Consider the following 21,329-nt stretch of genomic DNA (forward strand, 5'->3'; position numbering starts at 1 on the left):
ACCATCGAGCACATGCGGCCACCACCCCGAGTGAGCGGGGGGACTGACCGATAGCTCGTCCGCGTAATAATAGCTACCATTTTCCTGGTTTCATGGATTTTTCCGTGAATTTTTTTTTACCACCCCTGAGATGGGCGTTGTTTTACAAAACCACACCCTGAAGACTGGAAAAACGCGTTAAAGTAACTGCTTATTGTTTTGCGTTACACATTTAGCATACTTTCTTTATATTATATTATTTGTGATTGTTACTTGTTGTGTATGCCTAATAATAAATAAATACCAAGTAAAATTAAGGATAAAAACTGTTTCATTCTGTAATAATTTTTAGAATACTGATATGCAACCAAATGGAGAAATTATGATGCGAAAGTTCTTGGGATTGTTCAAACAAACCCAACCACACCAATCTCCAAGTGGATTCGTTCGTTCGTTTTTGTTAATGTTTTCTTAGTTGTTAGTTCTCATTGTTATGATAAAAAAGTAACTTGAAAATTATAACCTTAAGGTGCGTATTATAATGCTCGATTCTCCTCCTTTACTGTAATGGTCGGTTTTTTCCCTCACTGATGTAATGTTCGAATCTGTAACATTACATTACACTCAAATGCTAGCGTTGAGGGAGCATCTTTATTGTTTTTTATCATTGTTATTTTTTTGTTTATCGTTCTTACCACTATAGCGATCAATTACTAAGTTATTACTATTTTATAACATTGGTATGCTGAAACAAGATTTTATTTATTTATTTATTTGCACACACACACATTTACTATTTTCACTGGCTAACTCAATATAAAAATGCCAATCATTTACAATAATTCAAATAATAATAAATGTTTATTTCATATTACATTTTCAGAATAAAATAAAATACAATAAAATAAATATCAAAATACATGCCCAAACACATTTTTCGTAACAATCGAAGTCATAACAAAAGAGCTACTATTTGCATGCTCTGCGCTCTACACTACTCTGTAAAGGATTGACAAACACTCATTTGACACTTGACAGCTACGATAAAGCAAAACGCCTGTTGATTTCTTCACGGCAAAGTTTTTTTTGGAAAATCAAAAATTCTCAATATCAATGCATTAATACCAAAAACGACAAAGGGGGCGACCTTCAAAATACTAATTTGAACATTTCCATATAAGAATTATTGCTTCATACGTTAAATTAACAAAGTTCTCGAAGAAATAAAATTTCCATACGTCTCCATTTTAAATGTTGTTTATCAATTTTTTACGTATTTATTTAAAATTTCGAAAAGGCGGCGACCTAGATCAAGGATTGGCCTAGCCTACACAAGTTCCTTTGATGTATTTAAGCCATTAATCGCAGAGCACTCGTCATTTAAAAATATGTCAATTTTAAGGATTCTGTGCAGGACCCCCTTAAGGCTAGAAATAAGAAAATGACTGCGTTGGCTGCTTGTAAGACGGCTCTGCTAGGAAGTTAGGTAAAGGAAAAAGGTTGGGAAGAATATAATAAAATAATATTATTCTGCTTTCCCCAGGTGATTGCCCACGAACTAGCCCACCAGTGGTTCGGCAACCTGGTGACCATGAAGTGGTGGTCCGACCTGTGGCTCAACGAAGGCTTCGCTACCTTCATGGCGTCGGTAGGCGTGGCAGCGGTAGAACCAACATGGCGCGCCGACCAAGGATATGCGGTGGAGAATCTCATTTCCGTGCTGGGACTGGACGCTTTGGAGTCTTCGCACCCTGTGAGTTGAGGAAAATTTTCATTAAGATTATTGTTAATGTATTAGGTCTAGCTCTTAAAGCTCGATTCACACATATCAGTGAAGCCACAGTTCCGTCACAGTGTCCGCTCAGTTCAGTATCAGTGCTACAGTGTTGCGTCAGTGAAATATTTTGAATATTTTAAAATGTCAGAGAGCTGTTTCAATATTCTTTTTCAGAAACTATGAAGTAAGTTATTTTGTTTTTGATGCCGCGGCGGCGTCCGTGATCCGACAAAAAATATCGTCGTCAACGAATACGTCCGTGATTGCCGGTGTCGGCACTGACACTGACAAGTGGGGATGCGTTCATAGAAACTGTATGAAAGAATATTTCGCACTGTGCCGGTACTGAGCCTGAACTGTGACTTCACTGATATGTGTGAATCGAACTTTACTCAGTGTCTGAGGTAAGAGAGCGGCGCGGGAGGGGTGACATATTATGATGTGACACGGCATACAAACCTGAAGTCTCGATGACTTTTGACTGTCATAAAATCACCCTCCCGTGCCGCTTCCATACCTAAGGCACTACTGGCTGAATTAAGAGCTAGATTTATAGTATCGCGGTGGAAGCAACATAGCGCGCTGACCAGGGTTATGTGGAGAACCATGTTTCGGTGCTGGGACTGGACGCTTTGGAGTCTTCGCACCCTGTGAGTTGCTGAAATCATCATTATCATCATCATTTCATCCATAACACGTCCCCTGCTGATCATAGGCTAACTGGTCGGTAAAGCCTGGTCCGTGAGCACGTAGAATTTTGTCCAATGACCCCAAGCTACCCATCCTTATCGCTCGCGCGTAATTATGTTGCTGTCGCGCTCGCACGCTCACTACGCGCGCCCGTCGCACAGTCGCGACAGCAACATAATTACGCGCGAGCGATAAGGATGGGTAGCTTGGGGTCATTGGACAAAATTCTACGTGCTCACGGACCAGGCTTTAGCAACCTGCATCCAGCGCCTTCCTGCTACCTTTATGAGGTCGTCGGTCCACCTTGTGGGTGGACGTCCTACGCTACGCTTGGTACGTGGCCTTCACTCCAGAACCTTGCTGTTCCATCTGCCATAACTTCGGTGAAAGTAGCAGCCGTGGAACCAACATGGCGCGCCGACCAGGGATATGCCGTGGAGAATCTCATTTCCGTGCTGGGACTGGACGCTTTGGAGTCTTCGCACCCTGTGAGTTTGGGTCTTGTTGGATTGAGTCATTGTTTTTAATAGTAGTGTCACACCTACACAGTTCTGTTAACTAGTTTAAGCACGTAAGGAGGCACACGTAAAGAATGTAATATGAGATGCATTGCTACAAGGTTTAAAAACCGGTTTCTGTTATGCTTAGGCACTGTGGTATCTTTTGTTATTGTAATCAGGGGGCTTAGCGTGAGTTTACATCAATGTATTCGTTCCCGACATGTATGACGGGTTGTACAGCGTCCCTAGGGGATACTTTTAAGAACTAAAATCTTCATAGATTTTTTACGCACTCCATATCAAATACGTTTGATGCAAACTCATATTACGCCCCCAGAGCGAATTCGCAACAAACAGATCTAGAATGGAAATCATTGAAGGAGGTTTATATTGTTCAGTGGACTTTCATAGTTGAAATGGTGATAATAATATAGGTTAATATGCTATATATCCACTTTGTTGCAATATCTGAAATCATCAGTCTAAGGTTTACGTAATAAATTTCTTCCGCCACTTCTTTTCAGCACTAGTCGATATGTCTCGAAGTGGTGTAAGGGCAAGCTATATTTGTGACGTGTATAGGCGCCTACATAACATACTAATATAGACTTTAAATTAGGTGTCGGTCCCGATCGACGACCCGAAGCGCATCAACGAGATCTTCGACGAGATCTCGTACCGCAAGGGATCTACCCTCATCCGGATGATGACCATGTTCCTGGGAGAGGAGGTGTTCAGGAAGGCGCTGCACAAGTAAGTTCCCGAAGGATTAACTGAAAATAAATAACGAATTGATTTCTTCACAGGAGGTAATTGCTGGCTTTATAAAGTGCACTTTTGCACGACCCAACATAGCTTTTTGAACATTAACCATACCACACTCACTGCCCTTGAAAAAAATGCTGACTGAGTTTCTTGCACTTTTTTTAGCACAGATTTTTTTCATACCTATTGTCTCGGCTGATCGTTTTCTAGCTATAATTGGCACTTTTCCATCACTATGCTATAAAACGTACGTAGTTATTTTATACTCAAACAAATAGATAAGAAATAATAATAATGAACAAAGTTCAATCATAAATGTGATTGAGTTTCTTCAGCCACTTCTTCTCAGCACCAGCCCATATGTTGTCCCGAAGTGGTGGTAGGGCAAGCTATTCAGGACTTATACTAAGCGCCCTGGAAACGGCCTAAGTAACTAAGTACTGAATAAAAGTTTTGAGTTCCATTATTTTTTCCCTTCCAGCTACCTCGTAAAATATTCCTACCAGAACGCCGCCCAAGATGCCCTCTGGGAGGAACTAACGGCAGCAAGCCGCCAGTATGGAACCCTGGCCCGTGACGTCACCGTTAAAGAAGTTATGGACACGTGGACCAAGCAGACTGGGTACCCTGTGTTGACTGTCACCAGGGATTATAGTGATAACACGCTTGCTGTTACACAGGTAAATTTCAGCTAAGGAACCCCTTGTAATATTTCGCATACCTAGGTTGTGTAGTCCAATATGGCCAGTACGGCACCCTCGCGCGAGACGTCTCCGTCAAGAAGTCTGAGTTCCTTTCGAACAAATGACGTCCACTGCTGGACAAAAGCCTCCCCCAAAGATTTCTATAACGACCGATCTTGCGCTGCCCACATCCCGGTACTTTCCGCGACCTTCTCCAAATCGTCGGTCCATCGAGCAAGTAGCCTCAGGCTACCAACTTCTCCCAGTCTCTAGTTGCCACATCAGTCCAGTTATATGCCCCACCCACTGCCACTTAATTTTAGCAATTCGGTCGTTACTTGGTTGTCCTCATTTCGAATTTCAATCAAGACTTGGAGTGCTGCTTTTGCTAACCCTTATTATCACATTTCCATGTACGACAAGGAGTAGTCTAGAAGAGATTTGTAAACGATGAGAAACGAAAAAATATTTAAGTAGACGTAGACCTGACAAGAAGTTCATCTGGCTATGCCTTCTTAGGCTCTTTCAAATTAGACGTTTCGAGGCGGACGTTTGTCGTACGTTTGCAGGACCACACACGAAAATTGTATGACAACTACGTCGGAATCGGTCATGCAAACGCACGTCAGACATCCTGCAGAAAACGTCTAATTTGAAAGAACCTTTAAATATTGACTAGAACCCATAACACAAGCATTAAGTTGCTTACTTTGGAGCTAGCTGGCGCTGTGTGAAATTGTCCAAAGATTTATTTATTTATTTACTGACAAACATTCACCACCCCAGAAACGCTACCTCAACATGGGTTCTCGCGGCAGTACCGACTCCTCCTGGTGGGTGCCTCTCAAGGTGCTCTGCCAGTCGGAAGCATCCTCTCCTACGGGCGACCTTCAATGGCTGGCTGATGATGAGGGAGTGAGCACGCAGCATCGGTTCGAACACGGCGCCGGAGCCGAAGAGTGGGTGCTGTTCAACTATGATATGATCGGTGAGTTACTTTTCTGATTGTGTTGAGTGACGGGCGTATTCACAAACGATACTTGCTGAAGTGAAGCAGCAAATCGAACGCACAGCGTTGAATAGAGCTCTGTGATTGGTTCATGAGTCACCCTGTGCGTCCACGCCCACTGTGAGACCTCATAGTAATGTTTGTGAATACGAGCGTGAGTTTCTTCCGCCATTTCTTCTCAGCATTAGTATGGACTAGGGACCGGGACAACATATGGATGTTGTCCCGGTGGTAGGGCAAGCTATGTATAGGTATTTGGGACGTGTATAAGTGCCCTGGAAAAGGCCTATGTACTGAATAAAATATTTGAATTTGAATTTCTCCTCCTCCTTATAGGTCTAGGCACTTAACTCAGTCAAAGCCTGAGGTATGGGCGCGGCACGGGAGGGTGTTTTTGAGACGTCAAACTTCAGCGAGACTTCAGATATGCGTCAAATTTCTACCTCAGCTTTACAGTTGACTGATTTTATGAACTAACGGCCGCCCGCGACTTCGTACGCATGGATCCCGTTTTACCCCCTTAGGGGTGGAGTTTCGTAAAATCTTTTCTTAGCGGATGCCTACGTTATAACATCTACCTGCATGCCAAATTTTAGCCCGATCCGTCCAGTGGTTTGGGCTGTGCATTGATAGATCACTATGTCAGTCAGTCAGTCATCTTTGAGTTATATAATTTAGATGGTAACCATTTTAAGCGTAGTGTAAGCAGTTAGTTTTCGTCCTGAGCTTACATACCCTAAGTATAAAACTACTGCCCCGCTTGTACAATTACTAAATCCATCGGGTATGTTCATGCCGATTCGGTGAGGGAACGTTCGCCGTGGAATTTCTTAGACAGGCCTTTATCTAGCATTTCGTAGACCTTTTCAACATAAATTCTGTTTTTTTGTATTTTTATTCATATGTCCAAGCATCATGAATAGCAATCCTACACTTATTTAATCACAACGTCTTTGTCCCACAGCGCCATACCGCGTGAACTACGACAAGCGCAACTGGCAACTCCTAGTCGGCGCGTTGACTGGTGGAGATCACCACAAGCTACCAGTGCTGGGCCGCGTGCAACTGCTGTCGGATGCCTTTGCGTTAGCCTGGAATAATCAGCTCGACTACAACACTGCTTTACAGTGAGTTAATATATTCTTAAAAACACTGAAATAATCCTAATGTTATTGTGATCAGGCGCGGATCCAGCCCTATAAAAGGGTGTAGCTAGGCATATTTTTTTAGATCTCAATAGACTGTAAAAATCTATAGGCATGCCAAAGCTGTACGTAGATCACTCTAAACAAGAGTTGTAGCTGTGGGAACGAGAGGTTGGAATATTACCGTTTCGTATACTTATGTTATGGTAAAGCCTGGTTCGTGAGCATGTAGAATTTTGTCCAATGACCCCAAGCTACCCATCCTTATCGCTCGCGCGTAATTATATTGCTGTCGCGACTGTGCGACGCGCGCCCGCAGTGAGTGTGCGAGCGCGACAGCAACATAATTACGCGCCGATAGATTTTGTATGGAAAAGGAGACTATAAGACGTTATCAGATCACGAACACCGACCGACATCTACGGAAGAGTGAAGGAGGTCCTATTTTACTCTGCTGGGACCACAAAGCTTATGTATGATCACTGTGTAATGAATATGTCAACGCGAAATTGTGAACTCTGTCTATTATTGTGAATATAATATAACGCGTGAGATTGTAAACTAACAGTGGTTTAGGTTATAGGTTAGATTGTAAGGACTGTGGTAGTGAAGGCTGGACTGTGGTAGTGAAGGCTTTGTCCGGAATCCCACAGTTCCTTCCCACTTAAGGCGAATGATGGAGCACCGGGGTCTTTTAGTGGGTACGCCTTGTCCTTCTGACTTGGTGAGCCCCACATAACCTACCCTGTCCCCGTAGGGTAGGTAAGTATGCAATTCAATGCATTTTTTTTCCCGAAAAAAAAAAAAAGTTTGATTGTAGAGGTTTAACTACGTCAGATTATAATCTGACGGAATTCACAATATTATGGTGACAAATACATTGTACGTTACTTACATTGTGCCTCCCTAAAAGCGTTCTTCTCTCCCCAGACTAGCGAGCTACCTCAAGCACGAGACCGAGTACTTACCTCTGTCCAACGGTCTAAACGTGTTAGCCAAGCTCGAGTCGGTGCTCCGCCGGTCGCCGGACTACGGCGCCTTCCAGAAGTTCGTCCGGCGGCTTATTACCGACACCTACCGCCAGTCCGGCGGGCTGGCTGCCAAGCAGATCATCAATGGGGACGACCTTAACAGTGTGAAGATGCAGGTAAGATACCCAGGTTATTGTTATAGTCTGGTCTGTAAGCACGTAGAATTTTGTCCAATGACCCCAAACTACCCATCCTTATCGCTCGCGCGTAATTATGTTGCTGTCGCGCTCGCACACTCACTGCGGGCGCCCGTCGCACAGTCGCGACAGCAATATAATTACGCGCGAGCGATAAGGATGGGTAGCTTGGGGTCATTGGACAAAATTCTACGTGCTCACAGACCGGGCTTTAGATGACAATACTTTTTTATCAGCACATTTGTTTCACATCATGTCCCGCCCGATTAAAAGGTCCCCTAAACGCATATGTAGAAAGTTATGGAAGAAGAAAGATTACTGACATATTGTAAATTATAAATACCTTGAAAAAATCGAACTGCGACTGCTCTTCCATCTGGGCTACATAGACACTGGATGTTCAAGTAGGTGTAGTAGGTGAATTGAAGACCACTCCAGGATCCAGCCCTGAAAAAAGGTTTGGGCACATTTCACCCTCTCTAAAACCAAGGAAGAACAAGAGAAGAGAACCAATCTAAACAGTATCAAAACCTTCTTTTACCTACTTAAGGTAAACGGCTACTAGTTCGTGATAGTACGTAAGTTCGTAAGTTTTTTTTCTAGGTCAAATAATAAGCACATGGAATATTATTTATAAAAATTCTTCATTACTGCAAAAACTCTATTATTTAAGCTATCTAAAAAACCAAGTACCAGCATTGTGGCGCCAAAAATGAGAGTAATACGAAGCTTCAAACTCTCAGAGAGCCAAAAACAGCCGTGCGGCTTGCAAAGGTTGCTCTCACCGTAAGGTTAGCGCTCCAACTTCTTAAGCTTATAAAAAGGCGAAGGAACGTCCATTTAAATAAAACTTGTAATAGTGGTTTCATGTGTTCCTTGACAATTGATTTGGCTTAGAAAAAAGTTATATGAAGACGTAGAATTCCTTTAAAATTGCGATTAATTGACTCACGAAATAGCATACATATTATTTTTCGTGTGTCCCCTATTTCGTGACACTACCGATTCAAGGATATTATGGATAACGTTTTGATGCTTGGTTTTTAAATAATTATTTATGATAATTTAAATGTAAGTTATGAAACAAATAACGCATTTATTTAAGTTTCTCGTGACCTAAATTCGGTATATGTTTCGTTCACTAGAATTTATATGACACGAGTTTGAAGTTCACATATATGACCAATATTAAGATAAATCAGCATAAGTAGTACCAGCATAATTTTGGTTTTATTTCGATTTGTTTTATTTATCTTTGTTTATTTGTATTGTTTATGGGATAGATAATAGTTAATTGACACATTTTGACAATAATCCATGAATTTTACCTGGGGAATTTGGAATAATCAGTATCACGAAACAAGGAACCGTATTATTGTTACTTTTTTCCAAGTTCGTGATATATAAATGTATGGTGTTAGGTACTTTTATGACACACACCATCAAAGAAATCGACATATTTTTTAGTTTTTAATACTTACCTACCTAAGAAATTAATTAATTACTTACTTTTATTATGAGTCATTGGCGTATCTGGGGTTATTTTCAGGGGGGGGAGAGGGCGCAAACCTCACTTGAAACAGCTCCAGGGGTGGGATTATGGGGAGAAGGGGGGGGGGGGGGTTACAAATCAAAATTTTATGGGTACGAAGGGGGGGGGGGTAAGTCCCCCCACATTTCTAATGGTTATATAAATATTTTCACATATCGCTAGAAATAACAAATCAAAATTTTATGGGTACGAGGGGGGGGGGGGGGGGTTAAGTCCCCCCCCTCTATATTTCTAATGGTTATATAAATATTTTCACATATTGTTAGAATTAACAAATCAAAATATTATACTAGACACTTTATTTCTTATGAATATTTCAGGTAAGGGGCCATCCATAAAGTACGTCACACGAATTTCATGATTTTTTGAGCCCCCCCCCCGTCCTTGTCACAGGTGGTCACATTTCTGAGACCCCCCCCTCCCTAGTGTGACGTCACATGTTTTGCAATTTTACATCGAAAAATTATTAAATTAAAACAGCAGTTCCGAAATTAGTTTTATTTCCATTTAAATTAAGTATTTTTTTATGAAATTAACATTATATGAAATATTTGAAACAATTGAAATGTGATGTCACAAAACTTAAAGACCCCTCCCACCCCTTGTCACACCATGTCACACTTTGTCGACCCCCTCCCCCCCCCCACTTTACGTGTGACGTACTTTATGGATGACCCCTAAGTAATATCGTCAATTTCACATAATTATTTTAATGTAAATTTTTATTATCGTTTTTAAATTTATTAAACCCTTAATCATTATTAAAATATCCTAACTGTATGCATAAAACCTTATCCCGAAATAGGGGACATGAGTTCACGAACTTAGAAACAGAGCAAAATATTGTCACGAAACAGGATCCAAACAAGAGGTCCGCAGAACAATTAATATAAAAAAAAGTTCAAACTATATAACTATAAATTATGTATTAACTTACTGTCAAAAGACCAAAGTTTAGCATACAAAAGCTTTCATACTGATATCATGCTTGGTTATTTTTAAATAAAATGTTAAAGTCGTAAGAGCCTTAATATACCGAAGTAGGGGGCACTTACCTTAGTTGTCTTGAATTGACCCAGGGGGTCGCGACCCACAGGTTGATAAACACTGGTCTAAAATTATTATTATTGACGGGATTGCTACCATTTACCTTAATTTTGAGTTTCCGATATTTCGGCACTGTTGCAAGCGCCATGGTCATGGTCCCGTCAATAATAATAATTTTGTTAGTGACCATGAAAGTTTAAAACTGGTCTAAAATGATGATTATATTGGATATTTTTGTGGTGTTAGGTCTATGTTTTTGTTCTAATGTACCTAAGTTTGAAACGCTTGTATTGGTGTCCAGACGACGCTGAGCTCGTGGGCGTGCCGCATGAACGTGCCGGGCTGCCAGGAGAACGCGCTGGAATTATTCCAGGACTGGATGAACTCTCCGAGACCCGATGAGGACAACCCGTGAGTGTTCAATGATGTTTGTGGGTGTACCAAGTTTGTGGTAGAGAGGGGTTTATTTTAAGAGGCAGGGGAGACCTCAGGGAGGCGTTTAGATACCTCTACACGAAATAAAATAATAGTTTTATTGTACATATACCTAATTTCCAGGGAGGCAGCTCCTTTGCTCTTCGGACTGTGACTGTGAATATTGTCTGATCGTCTATGGTACTCGTATTGATTTAATTCAATAACTCCTTTCATCATCAAGGTTAAAGGTTTCCCTCCAAGGATTTTTTAATACTGTCCAATGCTCTATTGATGTTGGATTTAATACCTAACTCTTCCTATAGTGCCTGATCCCCTACTTATTGATTATTCTACAACTAAACACATCCTCCTTCGCAGGAGTCGCAGGATGTTTTTGTAAAATGTCCGATCCCTTATTAATGCTTTAATTAGTAATTCCCCTACTACTCGCAGGATTTGGGTCAACATACAATAGTAACCTTTTGACAAAAATCTTTCCTCTCAGCTTCCCACTGGACCTTTGCTGCCGCACGGTGTACTGTCAGTAGCTGGCGCACAGCGTGCGTGAGGGAGAGATGGGGCCTCTCATTCCCTCTCTCTCTAATGCAGGATTATTTGTAGTATCCAAGCCCGTATTGTTGGATCAATAACAGCTAACCAACATACAAACGAGGTGGTTCGCAGTGGTAGAGAAATTGAGATATTTAATAGCAGTTTTCTCCGTTGTAAGAGATTAGTAACAGAAATCTTTAAAAACAAATAAACGTTCTCGATCCTATCCATAGTAATTTTTTTTTCAGAATGTTTGCATTATATTATAAAAATCCGGACCTTTTCAAGGCGAGCGCGAATAGGTATTTACAGGGCAAATAGGTATGTACATATTATTATGTCCATCCTAGACTGCATCCTACTTAACACCAGATGCGATTGTGTTCAAATGCCTGCCTTGTTATCGGTCATTCTCACGATTAGGCGTTCTCAGCCTAATTACCATATCATTTTTGAAATTTGGCTTAATTGGCTTAAACGCATTTAAATATAAAATACATGAAAAGTACGAATTTAACAATCGTAAAGGCGTCAAATTATTCAAAGCGGTTTTCGCGTAAATGAGACCCAAAAATTTTATGGTCACGGTAATTAGATAAGGCTAATACTTAATCTAACGGTAATTAGAAAAGATATGTAAAATAGCAAAAAAACAACATCTTGCATTGATAAATTTGTATACAAATATATGGCATCACAAAAAAAGTTGTAGGTACTCTTAATAACCCTTTGCAAAAATAAAAACACTAATTTCTATTATTTATTGTATCAAGATATTTTCAGTATACTGCAAGAATTGAGGCTATAACAGAAACACTTAGTTTCAGCAAGAAGGGGCTACGTGTCACATTTCAAATGAGAGCATTTAGCTGAATCTCCACCTGAAGCTGAATCACCTCGATTCTTTTACAATAAGTTTTCTTATTAATGCTATTCGCTTTCTCCTTAGCCTGAATGCAGAATTCTCAGAATATAGAAGGGATGCAGCAAATAGATTTCATGACGGTCTAGTCTTTGTTTGTTAGCTTTACAGGAATTTTCTACACCCTCTTTGACGTTTGGTATCACTTCAGTGGACTTTGTAAACCAAGGTGCACAGCTCAAGATTTTTAATACTTTATTTTAAAAACGTTAAAGTATTTCTACATTTGCGAGGCTAAGTCGATTCCATATATTATGTCGACATGGGTCTTAGGATGCATTTGTATATTATAGATTTGTTCTCCAAGCTTCTTCTGCCCAGTATCCATTGCATATCACGAATTTTTTTTTATGCATAACAAAGCAGGTAGGATGCAGTCTAGGATGGTACAAAGTTGCTATACACTCTCGTCTTGAAAAGTCCCATTGTCTGTTGATTTGTTCCCTTTTGTTCTTAATGTGATCACGCCAGGTGAGTGTTACTGTTGGACAATCTCATCTTCTTAGGACAAAAGTAATATGGATAGATTTTAATATATTAGAATTAATTAATGATTAAACATGTTAATATCAATGATATTAATAGTAAAAATAAATATCTGGTACGAGACATGTTTCACTCAGGGGCGACATCTCCTGGTTATCAGGAAGCCCCGATTTCACTCCAGCTAACTTTTTTTGTGGGGTTACCTTAGGGGTTAAAATAAACTCTAAAATCCAACAACCATGCAGCAACTGAAGCTGAACATTCGTCATGAAATCGAATCTATTTCGAGGTTACTCTAACGAAAGCTTTTCAAAATTTTGATGTCAGATTGGACGTAAAGTTGTTATGCGAAAGTCAAGGTATATTTCATATTTTATCATCATACTTATTCAATCGTGAGTGCAATTTGTAGGTAATAATTTCATACAACGGTGATTATAAATATATGGTAATTAGTACATGGAAATTATAAAACGATAGTTTTTCTTCAAAATTTCCAAAATCTGCAGGGCATGCAAATACTGTCTTACTACAACGTATGGAGGCCAACGTACTGATTCTATTTAAATTAACAACGTGGATCTACCTTCAAAAATCTAGTATAAAAATAAGGACATGGTAAATAGAAAAATTGAAAACCAAAGATATGGTAATTATACTCTAACGCAATTCATCGACGGTACGCCAACGCAATAGACGTCTACTTGCTAACAGGTCATAGAACTAACTAAGGGCTCGCGCCGCATGCGTAAATGATGTGTCAAATATTATTATTTAGGCTTGTGTGCCCAAAAACAGAAAACGTCACGGGAATTAGGAGTTTCGCTCGGACAAGCAGTTTTTTAATTCTAATTATTTACAGAATGGTTCTATTGAATAGATATTTTGCTATGCATAAGACAATCTTTTATACTCTTTAAAATGTTGAATGGAGTAAACCAAATCTATACGCCATAAAAATTACAGCCAACTTTTAACATTAAGTCGGTGTGCGGACGCGTAACGGTAATTAGAGAACAGAGGTTCATGAAATTATTTTAGTCACAAATACTTAAAATAGAGGCCTATGATTTAATGCACAACTGGATAGGGTTGTTAAGTAACATATAAAAATACTTGCATGTCTCTAATTTGTCATTTTTAACGATTTAACAGCCCGGACACGCAAAAACTAGCTCATCTGAGAATGGCCGTTATGTATAAAAAAAATAAGTAGCTTTATTTAATAAACATGTTGTGTATCTTAATTTTATTTTAGATCTCTGTTTTGTTATTTAATATTGTTTTAATTTTATGGCCATGTAATGGACATTGATCTGTCTGTGTACCTATTTCAAATAAATAAATAACTCCTTCCCTCCAGTATCCCGTTGGACCTGTACAAAAGGCGAACTCAATGCCTTATGGCATTCTCTCAGTAGACCTTTGGGTCAATGAGGGCTATCGTTTTTATACTCAATAGTTGGCACCCCTGGCGATTGACAGGACCTTACTCTACAGTGGCGCCATCTTGATGAGTGCAAATGCGATAGTCCTCCTACCACTTTCGCGCTCACCAGTTGGCGCCACTGTCTTCGCGACTAGCAAGTGACAGGACCTTACTCTACAGTGGTGCCAACTGGTGAGCGCTAAAACGATAGCTCTCATTAAAACTAATCTTTCTCCCGCAGTATCCCGCTGGACCTCCGTCGCACAGTGTACTGCGAGGCGATGGCTCGCGGCGGCGTGCGCGAGTGGCGCTTCGCCCTCGCTCGCGTGCAGCGCTCCAACGTGGCGGCTGCCAGAGACGTACTACTGCGAGGCCTGGCCTGCACCAGGGAGATATGGATACTGGCGCAGTGAGTGGATACTTTTAATTTCATTTGTTTACAGGATGTCAAATACTGAACAAAATTCTACGTGCTCGCAGACCAGGCTTTATTATAAATTTTCTTTCCCGGGACTCAAACTATCTCTATGCCAAATTTCATCAAAATCGGTTGCGAGGTTTAAGCGGGAAAGCGTAACAGACAGACAGACAGACAGAGTTACTTTCGCATTTATAATATTAGTTGGGATCTAGCGCTGAATTGAGTCAATGCCTGAGATACGGGAACGGCGTAGGATGTCTCAAGTGGCGCTTCGCCCTCGCGCGGGTGCAGCGCTCCAACGTGGCGGCCGCGAGAGACGTACTACTGCGAGGCCTGGCCTGCACCAGGGAGATATGGATACTGGCGCAGTGAGTTCGCACTTTTAAAGTCCAATTTTTAATTCGGCAAAATTCTGACAGCTGTCATTTTTGGACAATGAGGGTTTTCGCGAATGGAAAATCCGCCAGATTAAGGCAATACGTAGACGCGAGGTCCAAATGCTGCATGATTGGTTAATTTTTGACATGACATTTGACAGATATGTCAAAATCCACCAATCACGCAGCAGTCAGACCCCACATCCACGTCCCGCCATCTAGCGGATCTTTCATTCGCGAAAACCCTCATTCAGATGTAATAAACTTTTTTTGCTTTGAATGTTTAATAAAAAATATGAAATGAAATTAATTACATCAAGTACAACCAGGCCTATTCATCTCCGCGAGTTTACATCGAAAACACACGTGTATTCTTCACCCATTTGCATTGTAAAGACAAAATCTCTGGTCAAAAATATCCCAAATGTAGCAATCAACATGCACATAATAATATAGTGTAACAATTTTGAAACATCAAGTGACAAAAATCGGAACTAATAACCCAGTATTGGTAACACCCTCCTGTAAATGTCATAGAGGACACTTCAGTGTTGCCCAACTGTCTTATGAGTTCGCCTCAACTTTCGCTGCGCGATCAATGGTCGAATGAGGGCTGAAATTCTTATACTATAGCAGTTAGCAGTCAGCTTAAATGAATGTAAAAGCGAGTCCTCCTACAGCTTCAGCGCTCACTAGTTGGCGCCACTAGCGAGTTACATTATGACGTCGCTGCTGTCATCATTGCTGTCACGAGCAATGTGTTCTGTTTTTGTGCATATTGCTTCGACACCGGCCACGCCCCCTTGTCACATCTCCCTTTAGTTTCTGTGGTCTGTGGTACCTACCCTTATGTCTTATTTTGTTATTCTTACTAAGAAGTCTAGATCCTGACGTTAAGCGGTGGCAGCGGTGGAAACAAGGGGTCGAAACTAAGTTTCTAATAGTTACCTCACCAAAAAGCTAAATGGCTTTCCAAATATCAAACATAAATTCAACGATTTCCTGAGTTACTCACGAGTTGGCGCCGCTGAAAAGTACTCCTGTCACTTGCTTGTGGCTAAGACAGTAGCGCCAACTGGTGGTTACCATTAAAGCCCAACGGTGACGATGTCGAACTGCCAATACGAAATCCGAGGAAAGCTCGTTTGATCCCTGCTGACGGTCTATTCCCCTGTGACCACCTGGATTTGATCAACCAGGTGATCAAAGTGGACTCTTGGTGACGCTTTGGTGTCCTTTGATCACCTATGGATTAGATCACCTGAGTGATTAAAGTGGACTTCTTCTACAAATTATTATGATGATGATAGACGGAAGCGGTCAAGTGCGCAGGATATTTAAGGTGCGCAAACGTTCGCACAGACGCAGGCGCACGCACTCGCCTTCCGCCTCCTCGAATCAGTGGAACGGAAAACCGCTACGACTGGAAGAGAGGTCAGATGATGTGTCTGGCCGGGATTACTAATGTTTGGCCAAAAAACGTTTCATAAATTATCACATCGCAAACAACGTTTCGCAAATTTTCATTTGGCAAATTCTCATTTGGCAAAGCAACTTATTGCAAACTTTTAATTCGCAAATGTTTTTCTTGGCATATTATTGTTTAGCAAATTATTGTTTGGCAAAGTATGGTTTGCCAAATGTTTCATTAGGCAAAAATATTTCACGATAAACTATTTACAAAATAATTTGATTGGTGCATAGAATGGTATACAAAATTAGCTTGTGGTTATTATTTTGTTTAGTGGGGAGTTAATATAAAATTTGTTCTACATTAATTTCCTTATTTCATTCTTTGTATCGAAATTTCCAAATGATTCATTAACAATAGAGGTGATTCTAGCGCTCGGCGGCCGCTGCCGCGGCACGCTTCGCTCGCCTTCGCGCATTAAGGGTCACTGTTCTAACCTAACCTAACCTACTATTTTCTGCAATACCTACTTTTTGCAACCATACTATTTTCTGCAATGTTTTACATAAAATTATTGTTAAAACCATGATCATGTGCCTTATTCTTTGATTTGTGGGTAACGGTGGGTAAGTATGTAAAGTGTCAATTTGACCAAAAAAATTATTTGGGATATAATATTTGGCAACATAAAACATTTGCTATATAAACATTTGCCAAGTAAAATTTGGCCAAATGATAATTTGACCAAATGAATTAGTTGCGAAAAGTACAGTTGCTAAAAGTTCATTTGGGAAATGAAACTTTGGCGATAAGTTGTTTGCGAAGTGAAATTTGGCGAAAAGTAATTTGGCCAAACGGAAGGATACCGTCTGGCCGATGGTAACTATGCGCCCTCTACCATCGCCCTAGGCCATCCACCTTGCCTTGCTGAATCGTCGAGTCCTCCAAGTCCATTTGCATATCTGCGGTGGGTTGCATTCCTCGCCAAATCAGACTTTATGCGCTTTGCGGGAGGGATCCGCATAAAACTTGTCCACCGAGATGGCAAGCCCCTCATCCAGGTTTAGCCCGTGAGCCGACATGGTTTGCCGGGGTGTGGCCGCTGTGCGCATCACAGCTACTTGGAGCCACTGGAGAGAGTTTATGTGCTAAGAGCAGGTATGACACATCTCTGCCACCTCTATAGAGGTCGGCTGGCAAATTACTATAGGTACTCCTTGAAACCCGCAGGTACCTGGAGTGGGCGATAACGGAAGGCTCGGAGGTGCGGCGTCAGGACGCGGCGCTGGTCGTCACGTCCATCACGCGCTCGTCCGTCGGCTACTACGTCGCCAAGGAGTTCATCTACACGCGCATACAGGACATATACAAGGCGTGAGTATCCCTCAAACCAGTCCTGGATCTGTCAATAGGCCGTATAGGCCGCGGCCTAGGGGCGGCAGATTTCAGATGACGCTTACTCCATTTCAGAAGATAAAACTTACATAAAGATCCAACCCCACCCTAGCCTACGGGCGGCAAAACTGTAAATCCGACACTACCTCAAACACATTTTTTTAAAGACTAGCTGAGCCGGCGAACTCTGTTCCGCCTTAAAGGCAATAAATAAGCAAATCTTTCCTTATTTGCTCACCGTTTAGACCTACCCTGGACTACGACAAACATTTTAAAACCAAAATCAGCTCAATCGGCCCAGCCGTTCTCGAGTTTTAATCAGACTAACGAACATCAATTCATTTTTATTTATATAGATTAGCAATTTGTATTGCACAAATTACTAATAGTCCCTTTAGCCCCTCGTGGTAAGCTGAATAAAGGCCTATTCAAACCTGAGCGATATTCGCTGCCGCTGTGGGTAGAGGTACATACCGCGCGGGTTTCGCTCAGGTATTTAGTATCAAGTATCGCGGCTAGAGCGACCTGAACGATATTCGCTGCCGCTGTGGGTAGAGGTACATGGCAGACGGTAGCGAATACCGCTTAGGTCTGAACAGTATGATTACCGCATACCCACTGGGTTTTCTCTGCCGCAGACGGTAGCGAATACCGCTTAGATCTGAATAGGTCTTTAGCTTGTGTTACGAGTAGGCTCACCACAATAGTCGAGCGGCGGTGGGATTCGAACCCGCGTTCCTCGGATCTCGAGTCGGCCAGTCCGACCCATTCACCGTTCGGCTATCGTGGCTACATTCAAGACAAGAAATTACATTTCAGGCACGGTCAAAGACTTGTGTCTAAAGTCCGGTCGCCGAGCAGATAGAAATTCGTACAATGACCCCAAGCTTATCTTTATCGGCGGCGCGTAATTTGCTGTCGCGCTCGCACACTCACTGCGGGCGCCCGTCGCACAGTCGCGACAGCAATATAATTACGCGCGAGCGATAAGGATGGGTAGCTTGGGGTCATTGGACAAAATTCTATCTGCTCGGCGACCGGACTTTAGGCAATTTGCACGATGCTCAGGAATAGGTATAGGGAATAACTTGGACGTCCTCATCATTAGTCTGCACAAACATGACCCTCTGCAATTTATCAGACGCAAATAAAGTATTTTTGGTCTACCTAAACTCCACATTGGCCAGAAAGGACGAAGAGACCCAATGATCCTATATTTCTTCCTTAAGGCTGTTTCAAATTAGACGTTTTGAGCCGGACGCTTAATACTTGCTTTCCTTCATCATTTCACTGTTTTGTTCCAGTTTCAGCAGCCAGAGCCGTCGGCTGGGGTCCATCATCAAGATCCTTCTAGACCAATTCACGACGCAAAAGGATCTTGACGAAGTATGTACATTCAAACTTTTTTGTATTAGAATTGGTATAAAAAATAATCAAGCCATCATATCTGTAAACATTACAGATTAATTGAACATCAAACTAAACGCTGCGGTATCTTATTTAATATACACTCGACATCAAATAAATCGCACCTCCCGCGACAAGCATTTTCAAACGTATTCTTCCCCACTTCCCACCAATATTGGCACCATTTAAAAGCCTAGTTCTAACCTTCATTTCATTAAAGGAAAGGTTTTTACCCCAAAAATGTGTCTTTAGAAGGATCCAGAGTCACTTCTTCAAAAAATAGGTAGTTACGCTAGAGCCAACTTTTATGGCTATAAAAGTGTTAAGTTGGGATTAATCGCTATCAATCTGTTAAAGAGGACACGTGAGATCATTATTTGGTTTTATAACCATAAAAATTGGTCTCATTGATCCCATAGGTGGGCCCAAAGTGAGGTATTTTTTCAAGTCATATTTATGGTATATGTTAATCATTTATTAAGAAATTAAATGTGTTTTTCTTTAAGGATATTTATTGGGCTTTCAAATAACACCAATATTGTTGGGGTACCATGATTGTGTCAGAAGAAAATCGTTAAAGTTCGCGTCGCGGAAGGTGCGGTTTATTTGATGTTGAGTATATTTGTACTGATCCTATTTTGTAATAAATATGTAGCCTGTGCTGTAAAAATATAAAACTAAAATATCTGCATTAATTGTCCTAGAAAACACATCTTACTTCTTAAATATCGCTATCTACCAATATTTTCACAAAAAATCTAAAGACTTGCTCTAATTTTACACTATCACAAAAAATCTGGTGAAAGAGCCATCTACCGGCATTTCATGTAATTTTTTGTATCCAATCGTCTCAATTTTCTTAAAACAAACTAATCACATATCTAATCGTTCCCCAGTTCCTAGCCTGGTACAAGGACAACACGCAATACTTGGAAGAGGCCAAGTTAGCGGTGCAGCAGGCCATCGAGAAAGCAACCGTCAACATCCACTGGCTCAACAAGAACCGGCACGAAGTCGTCGACAAACTCCGCGAGTTCTCCACGTAAGGACGCTGGCTAAAGTTATGTGCTAGTCGATTATATCAGAGTAAATACAAATGAGTAGGTCATCTTCATAGAAACGCACCGAGCGCGGTTTGTATGTGAGCGCGCCAATACGTATGCGGCGCGCACGCACACACTGACAAAATGGCAATGCCAGATTTTGTATGGAAGGTGGCGTCTTTTTTTTTCGCGCGGCCATAGACCAAACTTTGTTTTTCTATTACAAAATAGTGTAATAAACCTAACTTACTATGACATGTATACCTCTAAACTCAGTCTGAACTGAGTTACGAGCGTTAGAAGTTTGATGATTTACATACTAGATTTGCTTTTTGCGCGCAAGTTTTGTAAGAAATTGCAACAAAATATTCCGCAATTTTTTTATTGCGCTGATTCTACTCCACACTGATGTCTGGAGCCTTTAATGGATGGTATTGTTTGTTTACACATACAATGTCACTATTTTGTTGCAATTTAATACAAAACTTGCGCGCAAAAAGCAAATCTACTTAGTATGTAAAATTATCAAACTTCTAATGCTCGTAACTCAGTTCAGACTGAGTTTAGAGGTATACATGTCATAGTAAGTTTGGTTTATTACACTATTTTGTAATCAAAAAACAAGGTTTGGTCGATGGCCGCGCGAAAAAAAAAGACGCCAATTTCCGGCATTGTCTTTTAGCGGGGAGTTGCGCCGTATTGGCGCGCTCACATCGTCGCTTGCCTCTCTAACTGACGTATCTGTCATTTTTTTCGAAACTGAGTTATCTACACCATCTTAATCAATTTCGCAAGACGAATCGATCTGTCTAATCGCCTGAAAATTTTGCAAAATGTCAGTTACGTCAGTTAGAGAGGCAAGCGACGACACAAACCGCGCTCGATGCGTATCTATGAAGATGACCTAATCATTTGTATTTACTCTGATTATATGCTGGAACTGTAAACATACTATGAATATTTCCTAAGATAATAATATAGAGGACAGAAGCTATCGTAAGCAAAAATCCATGCTCCATTTTGGAACATTATTCTGATTTTTACATTCATTATAAAACTATTATTTACCGAAAACTCAAAAAATTGTTTGTTTACATTTTTGGCAAAAAATAGTCTGTATTGAGCCATTTTGTAAAAAATTAAAATATTAATAG

The 21,329-nt window shown here is 40.9% G+C and overlaps 1 protein-coding gene across 1 annotated transcript in view; it reads left to right on the forward strand.

Moving 5' to 3' along the window:
• LOC135083938 (aminopeptidase N-like) overlaps positions 1-21,329 on the forward strand; it is a 48,366-nt gene that overhangs the window by 23,357 nt on the left and 3,680 nt on the right. The window contains exons 8-18 of the mRNA XM_063978703.1: positions 1,523-1,732; positions 3,566-3,699; positions 4,193-4,391; positions 5,181-5,382; positions 6,368-6,530; positions 7,479-7,695; positions 10,617-10,726; positions 14,363-14,530; positions 17,561-17,704; positions 19,030-19,111; positions 20,029-20,174. Coding sequence (XP_063834773.1) covers positions 1,523-1,732; positions 3,566-3,699; positions 4,193-4,391; positions 5,181-5,382; positions 6,368-6,530; positions 7,479-7,695; positions 10,617-10,726; positions 14,363-14,530; positions 17,561-17,704; positions 19,030-19,111; positions 20,029-20,174 — 1,775 coding nt within the window. The remainder of the gene's footprint in view (positions 1-1,522; positions 1,733-3,565; positions 3,700-4,192; positions 4,392-5,180; positions 5,383-6,367; positions 6,531-7,478; positions 7,696-10,616; positions 10,727-14,362; positions 14,531-17,560; positions 17,705-19,029; positions 19,112-20,028; positions 20,175-21,329) is intronic.

This window comes from Ostrinia nubilalis, chromosome 24 (genome assembly GCF_963855985.1).
Source record: "Ostrinia nubilalis chromosome 24, ilOstNubi1.1, whole genome shotgun sequence".
NCBI classification, from domain to species: domain Eukaryota; kingdom Metazoa; phylum Arthropoda; class Insecta; order Lepidoptera; family Crambidae; genus Ostrinia; species Ostrinia nubilalis.